Source organism: Geotrypetes seraphini, chromosome 17 (assembly GCF_902459505.1).
Source record: "Geotrypetes seraphini chromosome 17, aGeoSer1.1, whole genome shotgun sequence".
NCBI lineage: Eukaryota > Metazoa > Chordata > Amphibia > Gymnophiona > Dermophiidae > Geotrypetes > Geotrypetes seraphini.
Window position 1 is genome coordinate 18,188,386 of NC_047100.1, and position 12,913 is coordinate 18,201,298.

At 41.0% G+C, this 12,913-nt stretch overlaps 2 protein-coding genes across 17 annotated transcripts in view; one reads left to right on the top strand and one right to left on the bottom strand.

Moving 5' to 3' along the window:
- Window positions 1-12,913, top strand: part of LOC117351126 — a 690,625-nt gene that overhangs the window by 230,008 nt on the left and 447,704 nt on the right. The gene's annotated exons all lie outside the window — the stretch shown is intronic.
- FAM3D (FAM3 metabolism regulating signaling molecule D) overlaps window positions 1-12,913 on the bottom strand; it is a 50,039-nt gene that overhangs the window by 22,224 nt on the left and 14,902 nt on the right. For all 5 annotated transcript variants that reach the window (XM_033925973.1, XM_033925970.1, XM_033925972.1 and 2 more), the window contains 2 exons: window positions 9,668-9,791; window positions 2,160-2,218 (listed from right to left, as the gene is read on the bottom strand). In XM_033925973.1, coding sequence (XP_033781864.1) covers window positions 2,160-2,218; window positions 9,668-9,791 — 183 coding nt within the window. The remainder of the gene's footprint in view (window positions 1-2,159; window positions 2,219-9,667; window positions 9,792-12,913) is intronic.

Consider the following 12,913-nt stretch of genomic DNA (forward strand, 5'->3'; position numbering starts at 1 on the left):
GTGAAATCACAGTGGTTAAATACATAAAAATGAAGCAAAGCGCCTTGAGTCTGTATACAGTATACACTGGCTCCCCATTGAAAGTACACTTCTCCCTCCGTATTCGCTGTGATAGGGGATTAACAAAACCGTGAATAACTTTTTCATATGTTATTCACGGTTTTCTATTAAAAACCATCGTGAATATAGTAAAACTGCGAATAACATGGTGGGAGACCTGGCCTGTTCCTGAAGGAGAGTCAAAACACGGTGAAGAAAGTGCCGGGAATCGACGATTTTCTCTGTAAACGACCCACAAATACAGAAAAACCGTGAATCACTTTTTCACATATTATTTGCTGTTTTCTATTAAAAACCATCGTGAAAATAGTGAAACCACGAATAACATAGTGGGAGACCTGGCCTGTTCCTGAAGGAGAGGCAAAACACGATGAAGAAAGTGCCGGGAATCAGCGATTTTCTCTGTAAATGACCCGCAAATACAGAAAAACAGTGAATCACTTTTTCACATGTTGTTCGCTGTTTTCTATTAAAAACCATCGTGAATATAGTGAAACCGTGAATAACATGGTGGGAGACCTGGCCTGTTCCTGAAGGAGAGGCAAAACACGGTGAAGAAAGTGCTAGGAATCAACGATCTTTCTATGCAAGCTGACGTAAATTTTGGGGGGAGGAGCCAACAAGCTAAAAACCGTGCATAATCGAAACCGCGAATGCTGAATACGGAGGGAGCAGTGTAGGGTGAAGTTCAAGATCCTGTTCTTGACACACTAAACTGAACCTTAGGGCTTGTATTCCGCATCTTCTCTGTAACAATAGAGCTCGGCACGGTTTACAAAAAATTAAGAAAGAGAGCAAATGCAATATGAATTAGGAATAGTATGGAGAGGAGCGGAATTTACATCTTTGAAAACAGCCAACTTTTCTGATGTTTTTGAAATAATAATAATAACTTTATTTTTGTATACCGCCATACCCCGAAGAGTTCTAGGCGGTTCACATTAGTTAAACAGAGATTACAAGTGGTTACATATCAAATTGATCATAGAGTTGCAAACAGCAAGGAGAGAGTATTTACAAGTGATTACATATTAAAATTGATCATAGAGTTGCAAACAGCAAGGAGAGAGTAGGTGCAAGTGGTTACATATCAATTATATCATGGAGTTGCGAACAGCAAGGAGAGAAGTAGAGGGGAGAGGAGGGCGACCGGGGCGGGGGGGGGGGGCCCAGGTCACGCAATTGAGCAGGAAAATTGTTCTACAACTCAGTAATTTTGAAAAGTAGAGACTTTCCTAATTTGCCAAACTACACAGCCATAGTATAGCATGTACACTTCGCTCAAGTCAAGAATACATATTGGAAATACCATCATTCAAAGTCATTAAATACAAAAGTGTCGGGAAAATAATGTTCTCAGTGATGGCTCCAATGTGGTGAGTTCACTACCAAAGGAATTAAAACTAGAAAGATACCAAAAATTCAAGAAAGGAATTAAGTCCGTACTATTCTCAGAATACTTTAATTAATATTGGACTAATCCGGGAGGAAGGGGGAGGGGTAATAATATGGTGAATATAGCTCACTGCTTTATAGTTCATGCATGATAGGATTAAGAAGGATATACAAAGGAAGTTTAAATGATGATTTATTAAATTAAAATTAAAAGATTTTGGGTTCCTTTTACAAAGGCGCGCTAGTGTTTTTTAGCACATGCAGCGGATTAGCGCATGCTAGCCAAAAAACCCAAGAGGAGGCGGTGGCGGCTATTCCACGTGTTAAGGCCCTAACGCGCCTTCATAAAAGGCGCCCTTAGTATGTATATTTATAGAGGTTAATGATTGGATATAGGGTTATTGTATTCTTAATTGTTGAGTTAATCAAAGGCAAGACTGAGGTAAATAATTTCTATAATGGACATTTCAGAAACATTCTAATTCTGTATGTAACACCGTTGCTAAGCTCTTTTGTCGTAACTCCAGCAGTGTAGTGTTACTCCTTGTCTATAGTTCGTATTTTGTTACTCATGTACTGTACCATTGTTACTGAAGTTAATGTTCATATGTCCATCAAAGCAGCTCATGTAAAATGTTTGAATTGACTTCATAGTCATTAGTTGGCGGTATTAAAGCTTTAAATAAACACTATAGAACACCCACCGTTTATAAATGCAATATTTATTCCTCTGCCAACATTATTTTGTACATTGCCCATGATCCTGAAATGAAAAGAGAACATAACAACATGGTCATCATGTGACTGTGTGGTTAAGTCATAATTCATAGTTATAAGTTAGTACCGCTTGCACGGATGAATGGGCAAGTCAGGTACTAATAACTAGTGCTGCCCAATTCAGGGAAAAAAATTTTCGATTCGATTCAGCCTATTGAACAAACAACATTTTAATCATTTTAATACAATTTGTTGGAGAGATCAATCTGCCTGCTTTTAAATATCAGCAGCATTGGGAAAACAACTGCTTTTACACCTAAGCAGCAGCGGGTCCATCCGCAACCACCAAGAACCCACAGACCCGAACCTGCCAGGAATGTGACGCTGAAACCGTGGATTGAAGACAAAGTTTTATTTTATTTTTCTTTCCAGCTTATGATTTATCTTTAATCTTATCTATTGTTTTGCCTTTTGTCTTTGTTTTGTTCTATTTCTATCATTTAAATTTCTCCAGAATTCTACTGTTCAACGGCTCCCCCTTCTGCTTCTATTCCTTTCTCTCCTCTCTTCTACCTTCCAAAGTATTTAGATCAATGCTGTCTTGTTAAAATGTTTATTTTATTTTTATTTTTCCTCTAACTCTACTTTTCACTTCTCTATTACCCTCCAGGTACTTTAGTTAGATTGTGAGCCTTCGGGACAGTAAGGGAATTTTTCAAGTACCTTTCTTATTTCTAATCTTAATGTATATTTTCTGTAAACCGCTTAGAACCTAACGGATGTAGCGGTATATAAGAAATAAATTACATTACATTACATTTACAAAAATTAAAATGTCTACATAGTCATTTAACATGAAGAGACTAGATGGGCCATTTGTCCTTTATCTGCCATCATGTTTCTATGTTTCTAACCAGATATAACCTACGGACATCATTGTAGTCTATGGTTTAGATGTCTGAGATAATGTTCCTTCAAATATGCTCATGCCCAGTGCTATAGTTGCATGCATTTTCAATGAATAGACCTTTAGTTGCTCATATTTTGTATTTTTGATTTATTATCATTTGTTTTGATATTGCTTCAGCATCCCCCCCCCCCCTGCAAAGGTATGTTTAACAAGCATTCATGCAGAGGGGAGACAGAGGAGGGATATGTTGCACCGGCCACTGTTCCCTCTAAGCTGAGCAGGAGTCCTCCACCCACAGTCTCACCAATAGAGGGTGCTGTTTTACTGTCACATTTTTCAATTGTGAGGGACAGGCAAGTTCTGCAGGACTCCAGGGAACATACCTGTCCTTAGCGACTGAAAATATTCCACCCCCTAGTGGTAGCAATGCAGCTGGAGGACACCTGCTCAGCTTAGAGGGACTGGGCCCCCCTTTCTCAAATTGAGAGGTTGGTTATGCCCCTGCTCCAGAACCAGCCATAATATTCAGATGAGGCTTCACCAATGATTTCTGGAGGAGCGTAATCATTTCCTTTTTCAACATTTTACATCTTAACCATATGGTGCTTTGCTTTTCCTAACTCTATCCATTGCCTTGCCATGCTGTGTAGAGTTTGAGCCCGCCAGGACAGATAGGGAAAAATGCTTGAGTACCTGAATAATTTGTTATCTGCATAGAATTGTAGGATTTGCGGAATATAAATAATAAAATAAAGACACAAAAATGACAATGATAATATTACTCAAGCACCAATTTTTTTCCTACTGTTGCCTACCCCAATAATCACATAACAGGTCACATATTGTATAGGAGAACCTCTGCTCCAAGGAAATGTCATGTTTATTGAGGCTTGAAAAGTCTGGAGCTGAGGTTTTCCTATTACATATGTAAAGTGGTTCTTCTACAGAACTTTTGTATAAGAACATAAGAATAGCCCAACTGGATCAGACCAATGGTCCATCAAGCCCAGTATCTTGTTCTCAGGGTGGCCAATCCAGGTCACTAGTACCTGACCAAAACCCAAAGAGTAGCAACATTTCAGCATCTCAAAGAATGGCAAGATTCCGGAACCCCAATGAGAGCAACATTCCAGATTGTGATGTCATAATGCCTCATTCCACAGTGCCTCAGAGCCAACCTCATCGGTGATGTTACAATGGCTTGAATGTCCTATACTTGGCACACGTAACATCATAAGAACAGCCATGCTGGGTCATACCAATGGTCCATCAAGCCCAGTAGCCCGTTCTCACAGTGGCCAATCCAGGTCACTAGTACCAAAGAGTAGCAACATTCCATTATCTCAGAGTAAGATTCCAGAACCCCAAAAAGCAGCAACGTTCCATGCTACTGATCTAGGGCAAGCAGTGACTTCCCCCAATAACAGTGGCTTTCTCAATAACAGACTATGAACTATACATTGGAAGATTTAGTTGTTTAATGGGGTAGACTGTAGATACAGGCAGTATTGCTGAAACATGGCCCATGTCAAGTCATCCTTCTGTTGCAACACATTTTGAATAAATTGCCTGAATTGAAAGAAAGTTCTTCTTGAACATTTTTGCTACCTCATTTGCTTGTTCATCGGTTTATATCCATGAGGGATTTCTTCTCCTTCTCTATGTTTGAGTATTGCTTATACAGCCATCATAGTTTCTAGCGTAATCAAATTTAAGAGGTGTGGCGAATATATGAATTACTGAACCTGATCTTACCACAGTGAAACTACTATAAGTCTAAGAAATTTGACATTCTGACATGCTCCATCTTCTATAAGCTGTAATTGATATAGTTGATAGTCATATCTTGTTACAGATCTTGAAAGATATGTGTATAGGTGGGACTGTATTACAATGGATTACATACTATTTTCAAGATCGCATGTTTAAAGTACAAAGCAGTGATGAGCTATCCGATTGCAAGCCAATGAACAGAAGTGTTCCACAGGGCTCTGCTCTCAGTGCTCTATTGTTTAATCTGTAAATGTCTTCTCTGGAAGAGAATCTTCACAAAATTGAAGTAGCTTATCGTATTTTTGCTGATGACATCCAACTCTTCTTTCCAATGCTTAATTGGGTTGAATGAAAGACTAACAGGATGTATGAAAAGCGTAAATGAGTGGATGGTATAACATAAGTTGGTTTTGAATCTTGCAAAATCGGAGGTTATGTTGATTGGGAAAAAGGATGACCCACAATGGCCAAAAGGTTTATGATCAGATTATAGTGGCTGGACTCAGCATGAAGGATCAAATCTTGTCGGTTGTCAAATCTACTTTTCTCCAGTTATGACTGTTAAGTCATTTTAAATCAATGATGTCAACATACGATTTCAGGATTGTGGTTCAGACTATAGTCTTATCTGAGTTAGATTACTGCAATGCCCTCTATCTGAGGGTTCCAACAGTTTACTGCAAAGCTTTACAAATGGTCCAAAATGTGGCTGCAAGGCTAATTTGTGGAGTTAGAAAATTTGACCATATAACACGTTGGTTGAAGAAATTGCACTGGTTACCTGTGCGATTACGTATCATTTTCAAAACATTAACTTTGATATTTAAAGTCATTTATCATGGGATTCCTTGGTATCTATCACAAGTTATGGCAATTTACCGACTGCTCAGAACTTTGCGATCTGAGGGTGCAATGCGATTGGCTTTGACAGATTTCTCAAAAATACATTATGAGAACACAAGAATATCTGCTATTTCTATCATGGGGGTAACACTGTGGAACAAATTAACTGGGCCGCTAAGAACGTTATCGGATATTCAGAAATTTTAAAAAATTCTTAAAACTACATTATTTTTAGAAGCATTTTAATAAAGCTGAAACGTTGAATGCTGGTTTTAAGATGAAATGTACTGTGAAGATCTATTTAAGATGCAAATATGCATTTGTAATCCAAGACGTTTGTAAAAGTCTTATTTGTTATATTCTATGCATGTTATTATTGTAATGCCGCCTAGATATAGGCGGTTGGTAAACATAGAAACAGACGGCAGATAAGGGCCACGGCCCATCTAGTCTGCCCACCCTAATGACCCTCCCCTACCTTTGCCTTGTGAATAGATCCCATGTGCCGATCCCATTTGGCCTTAAAATCAGGCACGCTGCTGGCCTCAATCACCTGCATTGGAAGACTATTCCAGCGATCAACCACCCTTTCAGTGAAAGAGAATTTCCTGGTGTCACCTCGTAATTTCCCGCCCCTGATTTTCCACAGATGCCCTCTTGTTGCCGTGGGACCCTTGAAAAAGAAGATATCTTCCTCCGCTTCGATGCGGCCCATGAGATACTTGAACGTCTCGATCATGTCCCCCCTCTCTCTGCGCTCCTTGAGCGAGTATAGCTGTAGTTTGTCTAATCGTTCTTCGTACGGGAGATCCTTAAGTCCCGAGACCATCCAGGTGGCCATTCTCTGAACCGACTCCAGTCTCAGCACATCCTTGCGAAAATGCGGCCTCCAGAATTGCACACAGTATTCCAGGTGGAGCCTCACCATGGATCTATACAAAGGCATAATGACTTCCGGCTTACGGCTGACGAAACCCCTGCGTATGCAACCTATGATCTGTCTTGCCTTGGATGAGGCCTGCTCCACCTGACTGGCAGCCTTCATGTCCTCACTGACGATCATCTCCAAGTCTCGTTCTGCTACCGTTCTTGCTAGAATAAAACAGCATGGCAAGGCAATGGATAGAGTTAGGAAAAGCTAAGGGGCACATGGTGAGGTGTAAAAAGTTGACAGAGGAGATGATTATGCTCTTCCAGAAATCATTGGTGAAGCCTCATCTGACTATTACAGTATGTCTGGCTCTGGAGCAGGCCCATAACAAACCCCTCAATTTGAGGGGGGCCCAGGGGTAGTTGGGGGGAGGCAACATATTCTTCCTCTGTCTCCCCTTTGTATGAATGCTTGTTAAACATACCTTTGCTGGGGGAGGATGCTGAAGCAATATCAAAACAAATGATGATAAACCAAAAATACAAAATATGAACAATTAAAGGTCTATTCATTGAAAATGCATGCAACTATAGCACTGGGCATGAGCATATTTGAAGGAACAGGATCTCAGACATCTAAACCATAGACTACAATGATGTCCATTGAATATATCCGGTTAGAAACATGATGGCAGATAAAGGCCAAATGTCCATCCGCAGTAACCTTTATCTCATTCTCTCTAAAAGATCCCACGTGCTTATCCCACACCTTCTTGAATTCAGACACAGTCTCTTTCTCCACTACTTCTTCCGGGAGACTGTTCCACGCATCTACCACCCTTTCTGTAAAAAAGTATTCCCTTAGATTACTCTTGAGCCTCTTAAATTCATCCTATGCCTTCTCATTCCAGAGCTTCCTTTCAAATGAAAGAGACTCGATGCATGTGTATTTACGCCATATAGGTTTTAAAATGTCTCTATCGTATCTCCCCTCTCCCACCTTTTCTCCACAGTATTCATATTGAGATCTTTAAGTCTGTCCCCATACACCTTATGATGAACACCACGTACCATTTTAGTAGCCTTCTTCTGGACCGACTCCATCCTTTTATATCTTTTTGAAAGTGTGGTGTCAAGAATTGTATACAATATTCTAAATGAGGTCTCACCAAAGTTTTATACAGAGGCATCAATACCTCCTTTTTCCTACTGTCTACTGGTTCAATGTTTGTAAGATAGCGTTCTGTGATAAAGCAAAACTAGCACTAGCCTTGAAGAAGCCTATTTTGGCGAAATAGGACCCGTTGCCGTTTTGGTATTTTAACCGCTATTTTGACCATTTTCTACAGCGAAGAGTGCGTTCAGTCAATGACGTACACAAGATAAGTGTTTTTCTTGGTTGAAATGTATACGTTGCATGCTTAAAGCAGCTATTGTTTGGTGTTCCTGCTGTTTTACGCTCTTTACAAGGACTCTATTACACTTCATATCAGTAGTGGTTATTATCCAATATACCAAGTGCCGTTTGAAAGATAAGAAAATATTTTTTTGTCATACATTTATTGTCAAAAGGAACTGAATCGATTAAAAGAAAAAGTATAGAGAGAAATATTTTTTAAAAACTTTTCATATTGATATTTATAAATGATTTTTTGAAGGGTTTTTTTTTTTTGTTTGTTTGTTTTTTTGTGATCGATGAAAGAGACTTCAATCCAGATATAACCAATGGACGTCACCGTAGTCTAAGGTTTGGATTTCTGAGATCCTTTTCCTTCAAATATGCTCAAGCCCAGTGCTATAGTGGCATGCATTTTCAATGAATAGACCTTTAGTTGGGGATGCTGAAGCCCAGCCATCCTAAGAAATGCACTACCTAAGCTGCTCCTATCCTCCTTGTGCTGCTTCTGTACTGAAGAACTTGGCGGCTGCCTCCAGCTACCAACTCAAGGGCTCCCTGGGCAGGGTCATTTCTTGTGCAAACTGAGCAAATGCGAGAAGTCTTGGCTTCGGCGGCAGGAGGTCTGCCACGGACTTTAGCATTAAAGAAGAGGGGGAGCAGCTCAGGCACTGCATTTTATTTTGGCTGTCAGGATTCAGCATCCCTGCCAGTTGTTTAAGAGGGTGCTGCAAGTTTGGAGGGGGCCCTGACCCTAAATTGGGGGGGGCCCATAACCCCAAGGCTGCTCCCACGGCTACACCATTGCTCTCTGTGGTACACCAAAAGCAGGAAGGGTCTCTAACATACACTATAACTCTTCCCTGCTCCCTGCTATTATCCCATTGCTCAGATATTCACGAGGCAGCCAATAAGCTGCAGAGGAGGAAGGACCAATAGCTTTGGAGACACCAATGGAACAGCCTCACAGTGGAGGTGGCGTGTCCTGACCTTGTCCACTCTTGTCACCTTTTGTAAGCAATCAACACAAATACTGTACATGGGAATAAAACATTTCACAGCTTTTGCTTCTATGTACTGCATGTGAGCAGAGCATACTGTATATCAGCAATCAGCTTTGTCTACCTAGGATGCCGATATAGTATTTATTTATTTATTTATAAGGGTTTAACCACCTTTATGTAGAGAGTGATTCATTCCACTGATTTTTATTTTTTTATCAAATATGCCAGTGTAGCCATGCTGAATCGTAGATGTAACATTTCGCTATCATAACTAAAGAGCGCTGGACATTGGCGCATCGACAAACTCGCGGCAACATTTGTGCGAAGGACTAATGTGCGCCGCTGCTTCTGCCGGTTTCAGGCCTTCAGGTTTGCTCTGTGAGGGGGGGTGTTGGGAGGGACCCCCCCCTTAGAAGTCCTGGCGCTCCCGTTGGGGGGAGGGAACCCCCCACTACACTGAAAACTCCATGAAAACTCTCAAAGAAAGGAGAATGGGAGTATTCAGTGTAGTGGGGAGGGGTTCCCCCCCCCCCCAACAGGAGCACTCCTCAGAGCGCAAACCTGAAGGCCTGAAATCGGCATTGGTCCTTCGCGTAAATGTTGCCACGGGATTGTCGGCGTGCCAATGTCCAGGGCGCTTTTGACGGGTCACCAACATTTCAGTCATTCTTATGGGATTCTTATGCACGCTTTACTTACATTTTGTCCTCCAAGCACATCGAGGGCCCAATAACATTCGCTGCTCCACTTATAATCTTGAAAGCAAAATGATGCTTTGCACAAGATCTTATATTGCCACACTTATTTTTGGCTGGCTTCAAATCTAAAGAGGAAACCAGAAAAGAGGGCGATGCAGCTTATAGATACGTATGTCATGTTTTAAAAGTTTGGCGAAATCTGGGTAAAAAGCATTTCTAAAACAATTTTAGACTTTTAGGGGTCCTTTTACTAACCTGCAGTAACAAATGGCCTTGGTACACCCTTACACAGGTCTTTCCCATGTGCTAAGGCCATTTTTATTGTGACCATAAAAGACCCAGTATTCTGTTTATTTAACAAAAGGCCACGAGTAAACATTTCTAACAACCAAAACAGCCAAAATGAAAAAGCCAACAACAATTAGAATATCCAAAAACAAACCCAGATATAAAACAAACTGGATTATATCTGGGTTAACATTTAAAAGTACACAGCAGGGGAAAAAAGACCTCAGAACCAGATTTCTCCATTTCATAGCACGTAAGAATATGTCGCTAATGATTATTCACAAAAAAAACTCCACCCACAAAATTCAAAATAGAAAAAAATATGTCCAAAGTTATTTAAAAAAAAAAATCTTCAATGAAATCTAGAGCAGTGGCTCCCAACCCTGTCCTGGAGGACCACCAGCCAGTCAGGTTTGCAAATATGCATAAGAGAGATTTGCATATCATGGAGGTGGCAGGCATGCAAATCTGCTCCATGCATATTCATTAGGGCTATCCTGAAAACCTGACTGGCTGGTGGTCCTCCAGGACAGGGATGGGAACCACTGCTCTACAGACCAAAAACAGTTTGTATAGGAGAAGTACCGCTCGGGCAGAAAAACCTTTATGTTGAGCTCAATTCTGCATTACACTCCCATCAATAACAGCATCCGTTTTCATAATATATCACTGCAAATACTTAAGTCATTCAAAGCATAACATTCGCTTTGGTAGCGAAATTGAAAGGTGAATCCCAAAAGGCACAATGTTTCGCATGAATGCTGCATCAGGGGAGTATGACAAGAGCAGACAGCGGGGCGGGCTTAGGGGCAGGCTTAGGGCTGGGTTGGGCAGAACTATGCAGGCCTGGAGGTGGGGCTAGGGGTCCAGATTTTCCAAAAGGAAAATCTGGCAACCCTAACCCCTCCCTTACCTCAACAGAAGATGAAGCCCTTTGGGCTGCCATTCCCCTAACAGAGACTTGGTTCCCCAGGCCACCCGACCATCAAAGGCTTTCCCTGGGAAACAGTGATCATAACGTGATCAAATTTGAGTTGATACCGGGAGTGACATCACAAAAGAAATCTACTGTAGAAGCATTTAATTTTCAAAAGGGCGATTATGATAAAATGAGGCAAATGGTTAAAAATAATCTAAAAGGATTTATTGCGGTGTCCCACAAACTTTCTCAAGCCGCGGCACACTAAAAGTAGTGGCCGTGGCTCGAGGCACCTGGAAGTGCGTGGATATCATCATGCTGATATCATGCGCATGCATGACATCATCGTTTCGATGTCAGCGTGTATGTGAAGGCCCTCCAGTCGGGCCTTGAGATGCCAGTGGGGGGGGGGGGTATGCCGGAAGGGAAGTGGGCCAGAGAGGATAAGTGCTTGCGTCCACTGATTGCCTACAGGATGTGCCTCTCCCCACGAGAGGCGCGTCCTATAAGCAGTCAGCTGGCGCCGGCGCCTCTCCTCCTCCTCAGTGTACCGCGGCACACCTGAAATCTCAGGAGGCACACACTTTGAGATACATTGATCTATCGCAAAGGTCAGGACTGTAAACCAGACATGGATGTTATTTAAAAATACCATCGTGGAAACCCAGACCAGATGTATTCCATATATCTGCAAAGGTGGAAAGAAGAGAAAACGAGAGCCAGCATGGTTAAAAGGTGAAGTGGAAGAGGCTATTAGAGCCAAAAAAAACATCCTTTAAAGAATGGAAAAAGGATCTGAATGAAGAAAATAAGATGTGACTCAAGCACTGGCAAGTTAGTTTTCTTTATCAATGTTTTGAATCTAAGAAAGAATATGAAGAGAAACAAAAGAGACAAAAACTCATAACAATTTTTTTAGGTTTATCAGAAGCAGGGAATCCATGAGGCCTATTGGATGATCAAGGAACAAAAGGGTCGCTCAGGGAGGATAAGGGCATAGCAGAAAGACTGAATGAATTCTTTGCTTCAGTCCTTACAGAAGAAGATTTAAGAGATCTACCTGAACCGGAAATTGTTTTCAAGGGTGATGATGCGGAGGAACTGAAAGAAATCTCTGTGAATCTGGAAGATGTACTAAGCTAAATTGACAAGTTAGAAAAATGACAAATCACCTAGACTGGATGGTATACATCCCAGGGTACTAAAAGAACTCAAACATGAAATTGCTGACCTGCTGTTAGTGATCTGTAATCTGTAACTAAAATCGTTTTTTAGTAAAGAAGATTGGAGGTTGGCCAATGTTATGCCGATGTATAAAAAGGGGTCTGGGGAGATTCAGGAAATTACCGACTGGTAAGCTTGACTTCAGTGCGGACAACATGATGGAAACAATCATAAAAATAAAATTGTGGAACACGTAGACAAACAAGATTTAATGGGACAGAGTCAGCATGCGTTCAGCCGAGGAATATCATGCTTCACCAATTTGTTTGACTTCTTTGAAGATGTGAATAAACATGTGCATAAAATGTCCTGAGATAGGTGGCAAAGTTCAGTTGTGGATTAGGAATTGGTTATCAGATAGAAAACAGAGGGTAGGGTTAAATGGACATTTTTCTCAATGGAGGAGAGTAAACAGTGGAGTGCCGCAGGGGTCTGTATTAGGACTGGTGCTATTTAACTTATTTATAAATGATCTGGGAATTTGAATGACGAGTGAGGTGATTAAATTTGCAGATGACACTAAACTGTTCAAAGTTGTTAAAACGGATGCAGATTGTGAAAAATTGCAGGCAGACCTTAGGAAATTGGAAGACTGAGCGTCCAAGTGGCAGATGAAATTTAATAGGGACAAATACAAAGTGATGCACATTGGGAAGAATAACCCAAATCACAGTTATCAGATGCTAGGGTCCACCTTATGGGTTAGCATCCAAGAAAAGGATCTGGGTGTCATTGTAGATAATATGATTAAACCTTCTGTCCAATGTGTGATGGTGGCCAAAAAAGCAAACAAGATGCTAGGAATTATAAAAAAAA